Source organism: Clarias gariepinus, chromosome 6 (genome assembly GCF_024256425.1).
Source record: "Clarias gariepinus isolate MV-2021 ecotype Netherlands chromosome 6, CGAR_prim_01v2, whole genome shotgun sequence".
In the NCBI taxonomy this organism is placed as follows: Eukaryota; Metazoa; Chordata; class Actinopteri; order Siluriformes; family Clariidae; genus Clarias; species Clarias gariepinus.
The window spans coordinates 11,894,148-11,916,401 of record NC_071105.1 but is presented as its reverse complement, the minus strand read 5'-3'; the positions used below and the strand labels follow the sequence as shown (position 1 = coordinate 11,916,401).

The 22,254-nt window shown below is 37.6% G+C and overlaps 1 protein-coding gene across 14 annotated transcripts in view; it reads left to right on the top strand.

Annotated features, from left to right (window-relative positions):
• Positions 1-22,254, top strand: part of dlg1a (discs large MAGUK scaffold protein 1a) — a 144,683-nt gene that overhangs the window by 93,329 nt on the left and 29,100 nt on the right. For 8 of the 14 annotated variants that reach the window (XM_053498119.1, XM_053498116.1, XM_053498117.1 and 5 more), the window contains 8 exons: positions 2,172-2,222; positions 5,451-5,575; positions 9,026-9,195; positions 10,604-10,740; positions 10,865-11,009; positions 14,685-14,811; positions 19,486-19,645; positions 19,749-19,851. In XM_053498119.1, the coding sequence (XP_053354094.1) occupies positions 2,172-2,222; positions 5,451-5,575; positions 9,026-9,195; positions 10,604-10,740; positions 10,865-11,009; positions 14,685-14,811; positions 19,486-19,645; positions 19,749-19,851 (1,018 nt within the window). The remainder of the gene's footprint in view (positions 1-2,171; positions 2,223-5,450; positions 5,576-9,025; positions 9,196-10,603; positions 10,741-10,864; positions 11,010-14,684; positions 14,812-19,485; positions 19,646-19,748; positions 19,852-22,254) is intronic. The other 6 variants (XM_053498129.1, XM_053498118.1, XM_053498115.1 and 3 more) reach the window with 1 other exon arrangement.

Sequence of the window (22,254 nt, the reverse complement as noted above, 5' to 3'; positions counted from 1 at the left end):
CATTCCCGTAAACATCCTTGAAAATCAACAGATAACTTGTCTTCAACTTGCGAAGGAGACGCATCTGTCTGTGAGAGCTGTACACACATTCATTCAAAAACACCAACACTTGACTGGGAGTTATTGCTCCATGTTTGGACCATTTAAAGGAGTTCCTGGGAGGCCAGCATCTCATGTCATGTCTGATTATGGCTCCGGCATACTTGGAAAACTTTCTACCTTGGTAGTAGCCAAACACTAGTGAAATGCTGGGATACGTGCATCAGTAAAGCAGGAGATTATATAGAGAAATGAAGATTAGATAATAAGATAAATAAAAAAAAAGGTAGTTTTTACTCTCATAGCTGTGTTCTATTACCCTGCACAACCAAAAGTCCCTGTTTGACATGAACACCCCTGATTACAGATATAAGAGAAGAATTGCACATAAGACAGAACAGACTGTCTGCATTCTAAAGAAATAATTTAACCCAGATTGAACCACGTAAACTGTTTAGCCATAAGATTATGACCACCCACCATTTGTGTAAAATTGCCGCTGTTTTAACCTCAAAATACTGAAGTGTTTTGTGTTCTGACATCTTTCTAAGATAACCAGCATTAACCTTTTTAGCAATTTGAGCTACAGTAGCTCTTCTATTGGATTGGACTACAGTACATGGCTTCCCTCCCCATGTGCATCAGCAAAGTCTTTATGCTTGCCCATTTTTTTCTGCTTCCAACACATCAGCTTCAGAGACAAAATGTTCATGCCTCATACTGTATATCCCACCCACTTCCAGCTGCCATGTAATGAGATATTGAACCTGTAGCCACTGTAACAAAGGCCAAATTGTGAGAAGTTGTGTGTGTGTGTGTGTGTGTGTGTGTGTGGGATCTACTCAATATTCGCCAGGAGGTCAAATGGTTGGCTGATTGGTTTATTGGTCTACAAGTTATAATGATTTTCCACGTCTCTTATTTATAGTTACATGATTGATTCTTCTTAGTTTGTTGAATTGTTTTACTGGAATATTATTAATATCTAAAATATTTGATCTTCAAGAAAAAAAATCTAATATTTGGTAGAGTGGCTAAGCTCTTTAACGGATCTCATTAAAATATGATTTCTTTTTTCATCTTTTGATGAAGTTTCAAATGTGTATTGGCAGAATAAAGCTGGTGTTGAGCAGGGTCAGTAGGGCCATTTAGCTGTCTGTCTCTGTCTCTCTGTCTCTCTCTTTGCTTATCTGCATCACTGACGGAGCAGGCTGTTCTGTATTATGAGGAGGGTTAGGGAAGCATTTAGCATTTAGGGCCTTAAAAAGGGCCATTTGGGAGCTTAAAACCCAGCCTGTGAGATCACAAAAATAACATGTTGCATAACCAGACTTTTTAGGGCTTCAACATCGTATACGATTCAATCTGGGTTAAATTATTTGTTTCGGATGCAGGCAGCCTGGTCTGTCTTGTGTGTAATGCTTCTCTTGTATCTGTTTCCATCAGTCAGTGCATTATTTAGTAAGTACTATGCTAGACCTCCTGTGTGTGTGTCTGTGTGAGTATAAGGATTTCCTTTATATTTTACAGCAGTGTTTCCCAGGAAGCTCAGTTCTTGGGGATACCCAGATGCTCTACATTTGTGCTCTGTATCAGCTTTCGGTATTTCTTGTGGGCAAAGCAGTGTAGAAAGTTACCTGGTACTGTATAGCTATGGCGGAAAAGTAGAGTTGAGGCCTGATCTCTTACCATGATCGCAGGTTCTGTGAAACGGAGCAGTTTTAGTGTAGCTTGTGGTTGGTTGCCTACTGATGCGGTTGCCTTACTGGTTGGTTCATGGTCCAAGCTTTTAATGTTTTGATTTAGGAAGTTGTTCAGGCATGCAGTATACAGTATTTCTTCATGTTCCTTTATTCATGAATATAGTAAGTTTTACAGTACTCATTTGAACAGAGAGGTCAGATTAGGCAAATTAACCTCAGCTACTACTCTCTGTGTTGTGGTAAGGTTTGCATGCAGTTACATAAAAACGTTAGCTAATAATGATTGCAAATAAAAGACATCTACTTTTGCCATCATCTTTTACGTTCACATTGAATTGCATTTGGATGGTATTAACCCCATCTTGACCTCTTGAAGGCTTTTCTGCTTCATGTTGCTGCACAAACTGTTAATATTTATGTGTCTTGCAGGTAAATGGAACAGAAGCTGATTATGAATATGAAGAAATCACGCTTGAACGAGTAAGTGCTATTCGGTCTGCCATCCTTTTTTTTCTTTTCTTTTTTTTTTTTTAACTACAACTTATTTAATCCGTCTCCAGCCGGTTGGATGCCTTAGTCACAGTGTGCGCAGACGTGTGGAAATGATGCACTATGCATCTAGGAAGAGATTTAACCTTTACAAAAATGAAATGTTTACAGCAAGTTTTCAGCAAATGTGCGGCTAATTCCTATTTTAATACTACTGTAACAGTCATACATGTTTTTCATGGCAACATTATTAATATGCCAGAACAGTACATACAGTAGTGCTTTAAATCATCAAATAATAAATAAGAGTCATCATCGCTCCTACAGTACTTCTCTTTGGCATCTATCGCGCCTATTTAAATGTACAGATGAGAAAATCAATTTTAGATTTTATTTAGTCTATTTCCTAATTCCTCTGAATTCAATGTAGGCCCACTAGTGTTTACCTTTGGACGAATACTCCTTGTGACAGATTTTGTACATCACTTTCTTTATGTTAAGATTTTGCTTAGGTGGTGGTTTACTGGTATCTGTTTTCCCAAAACCGAAGTACCCCCACATCTGGGAGCGAGCTTTTTTTTTTTCAGGAAAAATCATATAACAGGCCAGCGTGAGATACATCATATCTGTATATGTATATGCTGTATACTGTAACAACCTGTTAAACAAAAGATTGATCAGAGTGATCAAATCAGATAATATTTTACAAAATTAAAAATCCTATTTGTTTACTCGTTACAATCCAACAGAGACAGACAAGCTTTTTGTTGTCATGGTGACATGGACACCAAATGCTGCTTTTGGCATGCACAGTTTAGGGTAATGAAACAGTTTATTTGGATTCAGAAGGAATACATTTCTGTGGATGAAAATGTTGATATCAAGTGTATATGAGCAGTCCATCAAAGGTTCACGCACACACTACATTTTGGAGGAAGCCACCTGTGTGTGTATTCCCTTTTCTTTGATGAACTTATCAGGCTGAGCTCGTCTTACTGTATAGCCACAGACTTATACCTCTTAAGTCTGCTTTAAAAAGCAAGGTTGTCTAGAATAACATGGTTAATGCCTTTTACAATACACACTATATAACTGTTGGAGTAGTAATACTAATTTGGATTTTTTCTAAAACACGATGTGGCACTGCTATCTGGCTGTTTAGTAGGTGGACATCTTGGTGTTTTGTTCGTCTTAAATAATAGCAACCATTTTTTCCCCATTAATTAAACAATAGTACAGAATGTCATGTTTTAGGAATATTACACAAAAGGGAGTGTTGTTGTGCTGGTTATCAGCATGGGCCGATATACAGCACAATCTAAAGTTTAATATAGGTTTTAAACAACAATTTCAAAAATACCATTTATTATCAACAGATTATAATGCTCTATCTCTAGTATGCTCTATCTCTAGTATGCTCTACCAACACACACTTCCACGGCTGGTGGAACTAACTAACCGTGCCTGCGGGAGTTGGCGACCAACAGTTAGTGTACAGGGCTAGAAGTTTTAAATTCCTATTGGTACTATGTAGCCAGAAGGAGAGGAGAATAAACCATCGAGGTGATGGACAGTCCTGTAAATTACATATGTTTCTCTTCTAATCCCAGCTAATCCGCTTTAGAATATCAGCTCCCGGGTTCTGGGGTTAAATGCTCAATAGTGTTAAATGGAAAGTTAATGTGCCAGGGTGTACAACCATTTGTTCCACACACCAGGTAGTGCCCTTAATAACGGGTTAAAGAGGGATTTTACATTTGGGATTCCTGTGTTAAAAGCTCTAACCTTAGGGGTAATAAAACAACACAGAGGTAATTCAGAACATTTTTAGAAAAATATTAAGTAGACGAAGTACTGTTCAGGATGACATAATGTTATCAGATGAGTGGGTTTTTCTTTCTTCCTGAAAGTGCTTCTGTGACTGGTTTTAAATGTGGGTTTTGGCAGATAGCTGCTCTCTCCTCAGTACTGAGGACTGTTACTTTCAGCAGTGAGTGTAATTAAAGATTCGTAGAACACCTGGGACATATGGTTAAACATCCCAGTGCTGTTAACCTATATTATCATCACTTGTGGAGAATCTCTCATCCAAATACTGTAGATTACTCAGTCAGAATGAGCTGTTGTACAATTATTGTAGTTATTTTCAATTTGATAAAATGTGTATAAAATCAAATTATAGTTTAATATTATATACATTTAGTTATTAGTTTCTGGTATTACTCACATTATAACATGAACGTTACTCCCTTACCAGCCATCCTTGTTTTACCAAAAAAGCTAAAAAGCTCAAAATCTTTTGTAAAGGCAAATCTCTGACAAAGACTTCATCCATGTAAACGATTATACCTTTATAACAACATGTTTTTAATCTGGTTATTATTAGTCTTACATAGACAGTTCACCATATCAGTCCCTATGAAAACGCTGTTACTATAGAAACGTCAGTGCATTATTATAACACTGTGATTTGCTTTGTGCTGTTATATAAAATTCCTCATCTTTTGTCAAGTCAAATTCGAGAAATCAACAACGATATACAGTAGTATAATGATTTTATAATGACTTTGTTTTCATGCAGTGTAATTTCATTTCAGTAATGCACAGTACTAGTGACAAGTTTGGACTCACTAGTTATTTTTTACATGCTGGAACAATAGTGAGGATTTCAAAACTATGGAATAATACATATGGAATTATGTAATTAATTAACACTAACAATAACAGTGAGTTGTTGTTTTAAGACCTAAAGGTCAGCTCTTCTGGAATAGTTTTTCCAAGAACAGTTTGTCAAGTGCATTTGCAAAACCATGATAATAAAACTGGCTCTCATGAAGCAAGTTCATTTAGAGTCACCAGCCTCAGAAATCACCAATTAACAAGCAGCACCTCAGAGCACATTAGAGCCGTTATGACGGATTTACAGAGCATACAGTACTACTATTACAGTAGCAGACGCATCTCAATACCAACTGTTTAAAGGAGATTTTACAGGAGATTTGCATATTTTGGCTGCCTACAGTATTGTTTTACAATATAGAAAGAATCAGGGAAAAATGTAGATTATACAGCATGACATCTTCAATGCTAATGCATCTAATACTATAATATAATATGTGTTAATATTGTTTGCAGTTGTTTAAGCTTGAGTCTGTTGTATTGCGTCTTCTCCTGAGTTGTATTCCAGTGATCATTTTTATCCCTTGTTTCTCTTTTCAGGGAAACTCTGGTCTGGGTTTCAGTATCGCGGGCGGCACAGATAACCCTCACATCGGGGAAGACCCGAGCATTTTTATCACTAAGATTATCCCAGGTGGAGCTGCTGCACAGGATGGGAGGCTCAGGTCAGGCAGCATGTCTGGACTACAGTATATACAACTTCATGCTGTTTTGTATGAAGGTAAAACAGTAGCAAAACCCGAGAGCTTGCAAATTCGAATGTGAGAACTTGTAAAATTAATATTTGTATTTGTAAGTTGAAATTTATACTCACAGCTCTGATGTGAAAAGCTGCATCTATCGATTTGCACACCTGTGTTTTGAATTCAAAGTTGCAGATTAATAGTGACAAATGTGTAAAGTGTCATTCACATAAACAAAATGACAGGCACAATTGTGTACTACACATTTATATTTGCGCTTTACTTCAGTTTCGCTGTACAACCACAAGTCGGCGCTCACAACCTCTCAGATCTGGCAGTACAACCTCAAATCCCAGCGCTCTGACTTTTGCTACTCATTTTGCGATATTCCTATAGCAAAACTCACTTGTGCACTTGTAAACGCGGGACTGGGGTGGGAATAAAGTCATTTTATTGGTCGATGCCTCACCAATGAACATTTAATTGGTTGGAGCCAGTCAATGAAGTGGGACGTTTTGTGCGCGATGACGTCACAGACTACGCAGAGCAGCTCACGCCGTTTCGGTGGTGGTGGTCGTCTATGCCACCCAATTAAACGACATTGCTGCGCTTTTACTAGTATATAAAATCCAGTAAAACTAATAATATTTCATTAAAATATTTTCCAAGCGTTTAAAAACAAAATAGCTATTTTATTAGCATCGACCAATAAAATGACTTCATTCCCACCCCAGCCCCGCCCCCGCGTTTACAAGTGCACAAGTGAGTTTTGCTATAGGAATATCGCAAAATGAGTAGCAAAAGTCAGAGCGCCGGGATTTGAGGTTGTACTGCCAGATCTGAGAGGTTGTAAGCCCCGACTTGTGGTTGTACAGCGAAACTGAAGTAAAGCGCAAAGATAAATGTGTAGTACACAATTGTGCCTGTCATTTTGTTTATGTGAATGACACTTTACACATTTGTCACTATTAATCTGCAACTTCGAATTCAAAACACAGGTGTGCAAATCGATAGATGCAGCTTTTCACATCAGAGCTATGAGTATAAATTTCAACTTATAAATACAAATATTAATTTTATAAGTTCTCACATTCGAATTTGCAAGCTTTCGGGTTTTGCTACTGTTTTACCTTCATAGTTTTGCCATATACCTTTTAATGTTGCTCTGTGTTCTTAAAAAAAGTGTTCTACCTTTTATTTCTCTATATATTGCCCTGCTTTACTGATGCACTTATTCCAGCGATTCACTAGTGCTTGTATACCATCAAGATAGAACGGTTTTTTTTTTTAAAATTATAGCAGAACCATGATTAGACTGCCTGCTTTACATCTGAAACGCTGGCCTCCCAGGAACTCCCTTAATGCGACAAACATGTGGAAATAGTGTGGAAACGACTGCAATGGGCTCAGAGCCATCTTGGCCAGAGGTGTGGACTCGAGTCATGTGACTTGGACTCGAGTCAGACTCGAGTCATAAATTTGATGACTTTAGACTCGACTTGACAAAATATAAAAAGACTTGCAACTCGACTTGGACTTTAACATAAAAAACTCGGACTTTCACTTGGACTTGCGCCTATTGACTTGTAAAGACTTGCTACTTCCCATAAAAAGCCCAAAGATAAAAATTATGTTAACACAGTCGGGGCTATCTCTGTTTATGTGTCTGTGCGCGTGTGTGTGTGTGACAGAGCGCATGCGCGCATTCGGCAGGACATCCAATCAAAGTATCGTAGATTCTTTTGATTCGACAGCGTCCAACGTGACAACAACGTGCACGCGCCAGTTCGCGAAATGATACCGAAGGTAGCTTCGTTTGGCTATAAACAAAATTGGCTATATGCGCGGACCACTGAGCTTCTACAGAACGCAGTAAAGGCCAAAAAGGAAATTGTTAGCGTTTTTTAATCCCCTGACGAACTCTAGCCATCAGGATGTGTTTCCCTTGGTATCTTGGACATATTTAGAATGATGAACCTCGGCTGGATCACTTGTAGGCTGTAAACATGTCAGTACATGTGTTGTATTGTTTATATTTACATATTTATATCACTGGTAGACACTACCCATGATTTGCTGATTTCTTTCATATGCAGTTTGGGTTTATTCAAATAATGTGACCTAGTGAATTGACATCACACGGATAAAATGCTAATTATCTCGCATAATAATAATAATAATAATAATTATAATTATTGTTATTATATAATATTTAATTATAATAGTACGTATTATTATTATTAATATTATAACATATAATATTTAATTATAATATAATAATAATAATAATAATTATTATTATTATTATTATTATTAATTTATATATAATAATAATTATTATTAATATTATTATTAATGTCTTGAGACTGTATTTGACGGGTCTCTATTTTGGCATTATGGTTTTGCTGAAAAGGCATATTTGATATGAAATATCAGACAAAATACTGACATGTTTACAGCCTACAAGTGACTCAGCCGAGGTTCATCATTCTAAATATGTCCAAGATAACAAGGGAAACACATCCTGTTGGCTAGAGTTCGTCAGGGATTAAAAAACACTAACTGTCCTTTTTATTCTTTACCGCGCTCTGTAGAATCTCAGTGGTCCGCGCACAACCCTTCGTGGGCAAGCCTTCTCCTAAATGCGCGTTCCCTGTGGCCTTTTCACGGGGGTGGGGCTAAAAAAACGCATCCTGATGGGGGAACCAACTTCGACACAGCACCTGCTTGTTTGTATGAGGTAGCCTATGTGAGTGTATCACACAAGGTAGGGAGCAAAGTTCTTTAATGACTTGAGACTTGTTGGCTTTGACTTGGGACTTGACTCGGGACTTGCCTGTCTTCATTCGGGACTTGACCTGGGACTTGAGGGCAATGAATTGAGACTTACTTGTGACTTGCCAAACAATGACTTTGTCCCACCTCTGATCTTGGCCGGGATAGTCATTTACGTATAAACAGTATGAGATTCTTTAAAGTGCTTGCATAATTTAAATGTTTTACTGTAGCTAAGTGACTTATAACCATACAGTACTTAAAGTCTTCTGTAAATGTCTGTCGGTGTTGTATTACAAGTCCCAGTTTGAGTTGAACACTCCTTATATTTTTAATTTCTGTTTTTAGAGGTGTGTGTGTGGGGTCGGTCCAAATTTTTGTTGCAGCAGTAAGGATGGATCAAACTTTGTGGGATCGGTCAGGATTTTTCAAACATTTTTGGAGGAACAGGCACGATTGGTCAGGAGTGTCACGAGTGGGCGGCATTTATTAAACCTTTCGTGGGCTGAGGAGGGATTGGTCAAAGTTTCTCCGATTCTTTTTTTTTTTAGAAGCAGGCATGATTGTTTAGAAATGTAGCAGAAATGCTCAACTTTAACTTTTTTTCAGACACGAGACTGTTCACCATTGTTTCTCTCTTCTCCTCATCTCATGCAGGGTAAATGACTGTATCCTGCGGGTAAATGATGCGAACGTGAGAGACGTCACTCACAGTAGAGCCGTGGAGGCCCTGAAGGAAGCCGGCTGCATCGTCAGGCTATATGTCAGAAGAAGAAAGCCCAGCGCTGAGAAAATCGTGGACTTAAAACTTGTCAAAGGTCCCAAAGGTAAAGACGTCATTCTTTTTTTTTTTTGGAGAATAAAATCCTGACTTTCGCTTTAAGTGGTTCGTTTTCATTGGGTATGTTGTCTTTATATAGAAGCTACTGAAAAGCATGTTTCACTTTTACAGTAGTACCTAGGCATACAGTATGAATTCCCCCTCTCACACATTTTTGCCTTAAAAAATGAAATTTTGCAAGAAATTTGATTCGGCATAAGAACAGAATACCGGCCAAGTTGCGTGTCCACTAGCCGTTCAGAACTGGTTTGCCTCAATAGAAAGCCAAGCAAAGCCAGTTTACATTTTTTTTTGTGTGTTTTTTTTCAATTTGTGCAAGATTTAGTGATAACATACATGGGTCGCAAGAATTTTGGCAAGAGGAAAGGAAAGCCACTTTCAGTTTTATTTTAAAACAGCCGGTGCCAAGAGGAATCATAAATTAAGGTTTATTGATGTGTTGTTTTTTTTTGGATTTTTTCCAGATTTTCTTCCTAATTTAGTTGTGTCCAATTCCTCCCCGTCACTAGGGGGCTCCCACATTAAGGTTACTACTACCATGTGTGTACACTATCATGTGTTTCCTCGTGACCACGTGACTCCATCCTAGCGCATTTTTTCAAAATGCTTGCTCACACACCGTTAGGGGTGGCGTAACACTTTCGGAGGACGGCGCTATCTTCTCCTTTCGTTTGCGTAAGCTTACAGACGCCCCTGATGGCTGTAGAGCCGTGATTAATGTGGGAGCATGAAGTACCTCTCATCCCTCCCCTCTAAAAGAGCTCAGCCAATCAGCTCTCTCTAGACCTTCAGCTGCGAGAGGTTACAGCATCACCCGGGGATCGAACCAGCAATCTCCGATAGGGCGAACACTTTACCACTGCGCCACTCGAAGGCCCGGTTCAGTGATGTTTAATGTAGGGCGGCTAGGTGCCTTAGTGGTTAGCACTGTCACCTTGCACCTCCGGCACCCAGATTCAATTCCCGTCCAGGCTTGATTCCCGTCTCTGTGTGCATGGAGTTTGCGTGTTCTCCCCGTGCTTGGTGGGTTTCCTCTGGGTGCTCCGGTTTTCTCCCACAGTCCGAAGACATGGCGATTTGGCGAATTGGTGTTTTCCAAAATTGCCCATAGTGTGTGAATGAGGGTGTATGTGTGTGTGTTTATGCCCTGTGATGGATTGGCACCCTGTCCTGGGTATACCTCGCCTCGTGCACCAAGTCTCCTGGGATAGGCTTCAGGCATGGGTAAAGTAGTATAGATTGTGAGATTAGGTTTATAGTCTATTTATTTCATGTTTTACTTTACTTGCATGTCTTTGTTAAATGTTCTGTGTTGGAAATGTGTAATAATGGTATAAATGAGACTTTTCTGTCTCTAAAGTGTTTCTCCTTTTTCACACATCTGGGCTTACCAGGTTTAGGCTTCAGTATAGCTGGTGGAGTGGGAAACCAGCACATTCCTGGAGACAACAGCATCTATGTCACTAAAGTCATTGAAGGAGGCGCTGCCCATAAAGATGGCCGACTCCAGATTGGGGATAAACTTATTGCTGTGAGTCTGTTTTACGATGCCTATTTGCCTTACACATTAATACAGTACAATCAACATCTTTAGGATCCATCTTTAGGTTGTTTTGAACCTATACTTATTTAAAGAATGTGTGTTTTGAATGCAGGTGAATGTTGTTTGCCTTGAAGAGGTGACTCATGAGGATGCAGTCGCAGCCTTGAAAAACACGAGTGATGTAGTCTTCTTAAAAGTGGCAAAACCCACCAGCGTGTTCATGAACGACAGCTACGCGCCCCCTGACGTCACCAACTGTGAGTGTGTTCACACATGCCTTGAAATTTCTGTGACCCCTTCATCAGAATTTCCAACATACACCCCGGGGTTTTATGCTAAAAAAACATCACCTACAGTATAATAACTATAAAACCAAGTAATTCAACAACCTTGAAGGTGTGAATTCTGCAGTTTGCTCATTTCTAGACTGTTGCCTTTTACCAAAGCAGCATGCCGATGAAATCCTGCTAGGAATTTTTCACACAACACATGTCACTTATGACTAATCTCAAAAGCTACCAATACTCAAATCAGTTTCATCCGACACAAATACAAAGTCACTGCTTGAATTGTATCCCAGTTTTTGAATTTTTTTTATCTCATGTTGTTTCAGATGTGTTATGTTGTATAATTTAGGTAGGTTATGCGTGGAAGAAAACATGACAGAGTGGGCTGTACGGGGGAAATAATCAAAGATGTACAGTAGGGGTCGATTATTAGATCATTTTCTAATAACGTGTTTCAGCGACAGTTCATTTTTTTTATTAACGAATGAAAGAACATCATTTTATGTTCATAGTTACATTTAATGTCATTATGTTCTCAACTAGTTTGTTCCTGTTATCACTGTTAAAACATCCATAAAGTCGTTCCTTCACTATCCTCTCTTTTTATATTTCTATTATAGTTAATACGACAAGTTTTGCAGCTCGTAATGCCACAGAGAACCCACATCCCACCATCCAAAAGATTTAAATGAGTGCATTAATATAAACCTGTGATATGCTGCTGGCATATTCTGCAGAAAGTGGGCAGAAATGATCCCATCTATTTTTCTGATGAAATCTTAAAGCAATCTATTATTTCTGTTTTTCTTGGACTTTTTTTCAATACAAGGAGTGTTCACATCAAAATTCAGTCCTGGCACAATCATGATCTAATTAAGGAGTTTAATTATTAAATTTTTTAAATAAAAGGTTTCCTTTCATAACACTTACATGCCGTTTTTCCCTCAACACCTGTTTAACCGCGGAAAATGTATAGAGTTCTTATTTATCTTCTAAAATTATGCATGCATTACTTAAAACAGTAGTTACTTTAGTGGACAGGATATTTTTTACTCGTTTGAGATATATTAATGCAAATGACTTACTTACTGTACAGCTGCTGAGATCCCTAGTCTTTGCGCGTTTCTTCCCTTAATTCTGTTTCATTACAAGTTTAAATACCCAGAATTCTTCCCAGATATTAGCAACAAAGTGTTCATGAGTAAAATTTCCTATGTAATTCAGTGTTAGTATGAACAGCGAGGCTGTTCATGATCAGCAATGTTAAGCAGGTGGACAGACAGAAATCCAGATTATTTTTTATAATTCATTAATTAACTCAAATTTAATCATGTAGATGAAATTAAGGAAATGGGATCGAAGGTTTTACTGCGACAGCCTACAAAATGCATAAAGATGCAATTAAAAAATTTGTTATGCTAAAAATCCCACCAACAACCTCCTTTCCCCTCTTGTCTGAACTAACCACTCAACACGCAGCATCACCAGTATACTAATCATCAGTCTGATCATCTTTCATTATCATCTGAACCTGTTTCTCACTGGTTCCTGCCTTATGTTAGATGTTTTTAATGCATTAATGATTTATACAGTAGGTCACTGTGTGGCGTAACAAACAAAAAACATCCAACTGAAACTGGTCAGGTACAGGGACTGGACTAAAAATAAGAGCAAAAAAGTCCTTTAGGAAGCCTGGAGAACTGTTCCTCAAGACTATATTTAATATACAGAAAATGTTGGCTCTTTAAAAGCAAATATGAGGAATTAAGGTGTGGCTCATGTACTACATTACGTTTACAATCGGAATAAAGCATTGCTTTCAGGATTGTGGAATAGTTTTTTTACTTTTAAAGTATTTCTTGAATATAATCATTCTACCTAAAAAATTATCTAATCTAAAACCACAGTGATTAGGTATACATGCAACCTTTAATTTCTTTAATGCTAAATCTCTCATATAATTTTTGTTGTTGTTGAATAAATGTATTTTCATTTGTTTACAGCACAATGCCGTCCGTACTGTATGTCCACTCTCTGTAGAATATACAGTATCTGCTGTTTATTAAAAATAACCAACAGCTTTTGACCAAATCTTCCAGAATCAAGATTTTAATAATGCTGTTAACTGTAAATAATATCCAGTGAGTGATTATAAGAGACATGAGTGATTTCTTTGCGTTTTGCTCAGGAACAATAAATCCATTCCCCAGGTTATTTTAGGAGGAAGGTGTTAAAATATAAAACGGCATAGCCGAGCACTGGAATTGATCCGATTCCCCAGGGCTCACCCTCGGTTCTAATCCCAGCCAAAACCAGCGGTGCACAGCGTTTCATTCTGAATGCCCCCAGCATTGATTTACACTGCTACAAAAGTGCTGAGTGATGGTAATCAATGCTACAGCACCTCACTGGTGTGTGAGCATTAGCATAGGCCTGAACATACATTCTGCCATTAAAACGTAAAGGCATGAAGAGGAAAAGCAAATAATAATATATATATATTTTTTAAACTTGCTCAGCCATTCCCTCAACTCTCCAATCTAACATCAAGTATATATAATTACAGTGGGTGTGGTGAGTACTGTAGATGGCCAGTGTGTAAATGTCTTAATCGCTCTTTGGACGAAGGGTGACGCTTCTTCCAGTAAATAGTGCTGAGCGTCTTCTTGGAAAGCTTAAACCGAGGGGTTTTATTTTGGCTTTAGTGTTTTAATGCCAGTCAAACTGTGCAATCAGATTTCAGCCCATCTCTCTCGGGGGTGATGCTGTGCCGTTACTTGAACAGTTTTATGAGGGCTTAAGAGAATGGGATTGCTCTAGTGTTTGCCCATGAGTACATGCTGTATAGAGTAGAGAGAGAAAAAAAAGTCACATTTTATTGCAGGAATGGACACAGATAAAGCCACACCCAGTCTGTGAGCGTTCAGGGTCTTTTTTTTTTGGGTTTGTTTGTTTAGTCTTAAGCAGATTACTTTTTCCATGTATGGACAGCTATAAAAAATGTTTTAATATCATTGATTTGGTGTCCTGACAGCATGGAAAGGGTGAACTTTGAGCTTTTAGCATGAAAACATTCCAGTTTATTGAGGGATTATTGTAAAACACAGTGGAACATCTGCTTGAGGTGCTTTTGAAATGCATTCAAAATTCAAATGCATTGAAATGTAGTATAAAGTACACTAGAATATATGGTATATTTATCCAAAATGTGTTTGTTAATTAAAATAGATAGCTGTATTACCAGGCAGCACGATGGCTTAGTGGATAGTACTGTCGCCTTGCACCTCCATGTTCTGGGTTCGATTCCCGCCTCGGTTCTGTGTGCATGGAGTTTGCATGTTCTCACTGTGCTTGGTGGGTTTTCTCCCACAATCCAAAGACATGCAGTTAGGCTAATTGGCGTTCCCAAATTGCCCGTAGTGTATGACTAAGCGAATATGTGTTCATTCTGCAATGGATTGAAACCCCGTGTACCCCTCATTAAGTCTCCTGCGATAGGCTCCAGGCCCCCGCGACCCTGTATACAGGATAAAGCAGTATAGACGATGAGTGAGTGAGTGAGAGCTACAGTGTATTACTAAATAGCTGAGGTGACCTCTGTGTTTACATTTAAAATCTGTTTAATGATTTTGATATTTTTTTCAGCCTACTCCCAGCACATGGAGAATCATATCAGCTCCCCGAGTTATCTGAGCCAGCCCACAACTCCAGCCACGCCGTCACGCTTCTCCCCCATCTCCAGTGGTTTGCTGGGAGACGACGAGATCACAAGGTGCCTCTCTCGCATGTTATGACGTTAACGTTATACGAGTTGCTCTTGTCTTGCCTTTCAGCTTTATCTCACGCATTTTATTTCTGCTCCTCAGCACCAAATTTATTGAAATGACCCCCGGTAAGTCAAGTTCGACTTGACACGGCTCGTAAAATGTGCTCCTCAAATGTGCTCCTCCTGCCCTTCAGCAGTGACTTGAGTGCCGTGACATGCTTTTTTTTGTATGCTTTCTCTCTCTCTCTCTCTCTCGCTCACTGACTCTTTTTTTTCCATCTTTCACATTCTGTCCATCAGTCTTTATCTGTTCCCGCTCAGTCAGGGCTACTTAGGCAGCTTTTTAAATCGGTACAGATATCTCGTGGCTATAGGCCTTGAAGATGTTGGTATCTTTCACTCTCTGTCAGAATAAAGCTGTCCAAGGTCATTAGTGTTCTTAGTCTGCACTTTGTCACTGTCTAGTAAACCTGTAGAACAGTACTGTATGTAGTGTGTATACAGTTGATGTCAAATATATTGGCATTTCTTTGGCACCAATTCTTCCATGAAATATACAAATGTCCAAAATGACTGCTGCCAACATACTGTATGTATTTCCTTTAGGTGTATTTATTTATTTCACACATATTGAGAAAAATATTGGCACTCCTAATTTAATATTTGGTGAAAAAAAGCTTTGAGAAGAAAAACTGCATTCAAGCATTTCCTGTAGACATGAAAAGTTTCATGCAACTCTTCTACTGGAAATTTGGACTATGTCCCTTTTACAAACTGCTTCACAATAAGATCCAGATCAGCACTCATTGCTGGCTACTTTAAAACAGTCCACAGCTTGTTTTGGTTTTTCAAGTGTGCATTGGATCATTGTCATGCTGAATGACCCACGTCCCTCGACGGAGGCTGAGATTTTGTGCACAGTACTTCAAAAATTATTTTTTTTGAGAATCTTCGGATTTCATGATACTATGCACAGGTTCAGGGCACTCAGTGCCGAAGGCAGTAAAGCCACACCAAAACATCAGTGATCCACCTTTGTGTTTGACAGTAGGGATCTTGTTTTAATTAATTTAAAGCTTTATTTTTCCCATAAACATAAAGCGTTTATCAAAAGGCTCTAATTTGGTCTTGTCTGTCAAGAAACCATTTTCCCAGAAAGACTTTGGCTTGTTGAAGTGTGTTTTGGTGAACTACAGTCGGGTCCTTCTTGGGTCCCCTATTGTTTAGAGTGACAGATATTGTGAGAACTTTGGTAGCTCGTATCTGAAGGTCAGTTTGGATCTCTTTGGCAGTTGATCAAAGTTCTTTCTCCTCAATTTCTTCTTTCTTCAATCTTTTAGCATTGTTTCGCTCCCGTCCACATCCAGGGAAGTTGCGTACAGTGCCATGGACCTTGAACTTTTTCATAATAATATTGAGTACAGTGGGCACGGGAATTCAAACATACCTGGAGTTATACTTGTAGCTGCGCAGTTGTTTATACAAGGGTTGTTCAAGTCAAACCGGGACCTGTGATGTAATTTCTCATGAAGTGAAGGAATGAACTCATTTTGACATTTACAGAAGACTTTAATCACGTACTGTACGGTGATGAGACTACTGAGGCATACTGAGAAAACCCTTTACCTTGATGGTACACTGTGGTTCACACAGGCACAAAAACCCTTTTTAAGGATTTTGTGTAGAAAGATTTGATTAAACATTTAATACTTTCAGTGCAGGTCAAATGTTTGGACACACGTTTGATTGAATTTGTCTACATTCTAGAACAATACTGGAGATTTTAAAAACGATTAAATAATACATATGGAGTTAGGTAATTAAGTAACAACAACAATCAGTTGTTATTTTAAGACCTGAAGGTCAGCTGTTCTGGAATAGTTCTTGCAAGAATTGTATTGTTACTGTAAGTGGATTTGTAAAACCCATCAAGCACCATGATGAAACTGACTTGTATGAAGACCATCCCAAGAAATCTGTTTAAAGGAGATTATTGCATATTTTGCCTGCCTTCAGCATTGTTTTATAACGTAGAAAGAAATCAAAATCAGGAAACGAGCTTTAGATAAATTAGGTGTGTCCACTTAATTTTTTACTTGTCTCGTATGTTGACGCCAGTCATTTTTTAATGTTCTACATTTTGTGGAACAATTGGTGCATTATAGAAAAAAAAAAGAAATTATTATGATAAAAATCCTGCCGCATAATCATCATAAATACAAATATTTTTTTTATACAGCATGCAACAATTTATATGCACTTTTCAAATACTGTACAGTGTCCTTTACTACTAATGATCATGAAAATGACTTATTAGTGAAAATATTATCCATTTTCTGCAAGAGTCATTTATAATACTGACAGTAATGCAAATGAATAATAAACACCCTTGGCTTAAGATCTTTTTAATAAATGTAATGTTTTTTATGAACACTTAATTTTAATGTTTTTTTTTCCTGTCCGGAAGGAAATCCTATGCATTTTAATGACAATCTGCATGGCCCACTTATACACGTTCTAACCTGATAACACAGAAAATCAATGAAACTCAATAAACTTTTTAAATATGAGATATTTTCAAGGTCAGTCGGGTTTTAATTTTTGATCGTATTTCCTGCCTGTTTTGTTCCACTCTGCTTTGTAAACAAATGGATTTGGTTGTCAAAAAGAAAAAAGAAGTATATATTCATTTACAATGTGTGATATCTATTTAGAGGTTAAGTGCTTGCACCGTAAGGGCATTAAAGGTTTTTAAAAATTCATGCACCCCATAAGGCGCTGCGTATAAGGAATGAGTTGTGAGTAAAGAAGGAGGAATATTTTAGTGCTAACTTGACTTGAGGGATTGCCATGTTCGTGTAACTTAATGCTTAATTTACTATGGATGCATCTCTATGAACACATCATGAATACATACAGTATGAACTGGGTAAAAGTGTGGAAATTTTGCATGTCACTGTAACTTTGATATATACTGTATATAAAATGTATAGCGTGGCATGATGGCATGTTTGTGTGGCGAGCCATTACATCCAGTATTCCTATGGCATGTAAGGATGTACAGCTTATTACTTTAGAGTGCAGTCTATTACTATTCATGCTTTTATTATTAGATTTTTTAAAAACATGAGTCACTAGTCAGCATGGCCACAGATGGCTGAGCTGCATTTGTTCTGGTGGCGGTGGGGGTCATATCAAACACTCTGCCTTAGCAGCCTTAATCCACTTTAATGGAGGGATTTATTATCAGAAAAGTGCCATCATCATCATCATTCGTCACATGTCAAAATAAAATGAATGAACGTAGTTGAAGTACTACATAAATCTGATTAAAGTATGATATTGAAACCCTGGCAAAGTTTAAATAAAGACTTCAGAAAGCAGTCCCATCATTAAGATGTGCTATATAAGGATCTACATCATAGTCCTTGTACCAAGGCTGCACTTCTGTTTATGGATTTTACTCAGCAGTTTTTAATTGAGAATGCTGGAAGTGAAGATGTTGGAAGGAGAATGAAGTCATGTGGTGGGACTGCCATCTAGAGTTTGAGACTGAACAGGACTTGTAGTAAATGTCCACTAGAGGGAGACATATCCATTTACAGAACATAAACAGCCATGTACAGTAAAGTACTTACTTTCTCACAATACATCCTTAGGGCAAGGGCTGTGTTTAGAAGAATTTAAATTATGAGCTGTGTGTATTTATAAATTGTTGTGGTCGTAGTTATAGTTGCGTTTCCGTAAAAAAAAAAACGTTTACAGGACCTGAATTACTTACTGGCCCAAAGATTATGTAGACACCGGTATTCATTGTTTTATAAATGACCTTCTATGCAAATAACTTAAAGCTCTATAAAATTTACCATCAAAAGATTTAAATTTATTTTTACAAACATGTTGAAAGTATTCTACCCTTTATTTCACATTTAATACTAGATCCATATTTTACACAATGATCTTTGTTTTATTTTTACCTGCAAATTAATTTTTTTTACATGTTGGAAAAAGATTTTACTCAAATTCTCATACGCTCCTACCAAACATGTGAGTTTGTTTATACAGTTTCAATAAAAATGAGAATGATGAACAAGGAACTTGTGGAATTTGCATAGCTTAAAGAAGATTTTACTTTTTGCAACTAAAAAAAAAAAGGCGTTGTTTGCTTAAACTATCTATTCTTTGCTGAAATAACAAAACCAAATACAAGGTATTTAGATACAGTACTGTCTTGAAATCCAGCTGCAAACTACTGCCACAAAGTTGGATGCATACAATAGTGTAGGATGTATTTGTACAGTATATAGGAGAATTACAGTTTCCCTTCACTAGAGCTAAAGGTTTGCTACGTGGTTTGGTACGTTGGAGTGTTCTGCACAGAGCCCTGACCTTAAGTGCTGTGCTTGTCATACTCTTAGGGCTAAGCACAAATCCCTAAAGTCACACTTTAAAATGTAGTGGAAACCCTGCCCTGAAGAGTGGAGGATATTATAACAGCAGATGAACTAAATTCGTTCAAATGTTCAAAAATCCCCAAAATAAGTGTAGTAGTGGTGGTTATGGTGTGCGCAGATTTGGGGTATAAAGTCTATAAACCTGCAAATTAATGTGATTTCAACTATGGATACTGAAATCTGTAATATATATGGCATTGGTTTAATATGCAAAATCCTGTCTAAGCAGGGAACCCCGGAAGGTTGTGCTACACCGTGGCTCCACGGGGCTTGGCTTTAACATTGTGGGTGGAGAGGATGGAGAGGGCATCTTCATCTCTTTCATCCTGGCTGGAGGACCTGCAGATCTCTGTGGAGAACTCAGGAAGGGAGATCGCATCATTTCTGTAAGAATCACAGAGATTCATTAAAGATTTTCAGTCAACTATTACAAATAGCCTTATTGTGTCATGTACTTATTAACAATGTGTGTGTTTGTGTGTGTTGCAGGTGAATGGAGTGGATCTCCGCAGTGCGACTCATGAGCAGGCAGCTGCTGCTCTGAAGAATGCAGGACAGACCGTCACCTTAGTGGTTCAGTACAGACCAGAGGGTGAATAATCATTTTTTAAGGGGAGTTTATTGACTTTAGGGGATTGAGCAAAAATTATTACAGAAAATACAATTAAAAAATAAATAAATACAAGGATACTTTATCTTTCATAATTATAGGAGAAACCAAAGAGTTTTAACCCAAAAGCATACACACCGGTAGAAGTGATCAGGTACAAGTCCTGTAATTAAAAGAAAAAAGAAATCTAAGCATTTATGATTAGTATTAAGCACTCAGTACATTATGTTGCAAGCAGTTGTTTCAAACAGTTTGGTATTTCCAGGAAGAGGACACTTGAGCCTAATTTCTGACCACAAATACCATTAATATGTTTGAAATGGAGACTGTATGAAAAGAGACAGGGAAAACCACCACTTTAAAATATAGCAGAGGATCACTGATAGGCCAAATAAATATTCACACAAATCACACATTTCTGTTTTGCATTGGAGATCTTATTCTCAAGATTCGATTCCTGTTAAAATCATGTTATAGCATGTGGAGGAAACGGATAAGGAATTCCACATGAAATAATGTTTTTGACCTGGTTAAAGTTTTAACAAATATTAATTTTGGAAACAATTCTGTTGTCTCTGATTGCATGTTTACCACTGTAGAGGTTAATTATGCTCATTGTTAATGAAATATACTTGTTCTGTAATTCCAGAGTTGTGTATACACTTTTATTTTTAGGTCATACAAGAAAAACTTTATAATAAGGGAAAAAATGCCAATATGATATGGGTAATATTCAGACATAAAGCAGGTCCCTTTTTTTAACAGAAACAATACCCAGGGCCATGATCAGTAGCCACCTCCCTCCTTTCCTACTTTATGTTGAGCCACTGTATCATCAACGCATGGCTGCTATTACTCGTTTTTAAATCACTACTAGTCCTAAACAAAAGGGCTGCATGTTTAATCATATTTTTTAACATTACTGTAATGAGAGTTTTGATGAACACTGTGATACAACAACATTTTAAAACTGAGAAATAATGGTGCTGCTGCTCAAGCGCCATTACATCCATTACACTAGATCATTAGGGTAGGACTGTATTGCTCGAACATGCCATTATTACCTAGTACACTGAAAAAAGATGAATGCTAAGGAAAAATAACTAAACACAGAGGAGATTTAGTGAAGGAATTGTTTAAATAGAGGGAATGGTACAGAGTATAGAGAGAGAATCATTTTGATAATATGTAAATATAGAAATATATTTTACCAGGTTACATTCGGGTACATTTATGTAGTGTGTAGTGTTTCCTGCTCATTCCTCATGCACAAAGGCATATAGTCTATCAGCTATTCAAATGTAATGCTAGTTGTTGTTTTTTTTAAACAGAAAATTTTAAATTGGTAAAATTGACAGATTGATGGGTTTATGCTGTATTTAATGGCCCATTTAAATTGATAGAACTTTTATTACATTACATTTTTATATTACATTAAATTATCAATACCCCTTCTATGAATTTATAGTTTTCAGTCTTTGTGTAATTGGAAAAGAAATCATTGGCATTATCTGAGGCGATGGTGGCAAGGAAAAACTCCCTGAGATGGCAATAGGAAGAAACCTTCAGAGGAACCAGCTAGTCAAGACTGTTAACTATCGGCAACTATAAAAATTATAATTACAGATTACGAGTAACGCGGGTTACGAGTTTTTCGCAAGACAAGAAGATTTTTAATATTTTTTTACTTGAAAAATGAGCACTGACTTTGTTTACAAGTACAGAGTTTCGTTGAGCGTCACGTGATCACAACTGAGCCATTCAGTTTTTCTCTCTCTTGCGCTGCGTAATTGTGGGTAATTGTCTCCCCTGCTAGGTCTTAGTGCTCGTCTCTTACTGGTAAAATCAACATCCGTGCACGCGTGCACTGTTTACTATAACACTGTGACCACAAGTATGTGTTTGTGTAAAACATATTTTATTTTGTGTTTGTAACACGTGTACACGTGTTTTAAAAATCTATTCTTTCTCTCCCTCTCTGTATCAGCCTGTCGTGTTTCACTTTACCTTCAGTTTTCACTTCACTTTTACCTAAAGAATCGTGACAGAGCAGAGTTTCTGTGTAAGGCAGAGAGTGTGTGTCTGTATGTGTGTGTGTAAAGTGCAGGTTAATTTTTTTTTTTACTGCAGTGATTCTGTTAGTATGCGCTCATGCGAGTGTGATTAGCGATGTTTCTTGCTATTTTTTCGGATAAAACAGTCTCTCCATTAATATATGCTTTATTTAATAATCTAACCTAGACTTCAGGATTTTGGAGCGAATACCACACCATCTTTGTTTAGAATCTTCAGACGTTCAGAGGTTTCGAGGTGGGGCCTATATGGATCAAACTTGTTTGTCCAGCATGTCTCATATAAATTTGTCAGATTGAGATACGAGGTTAA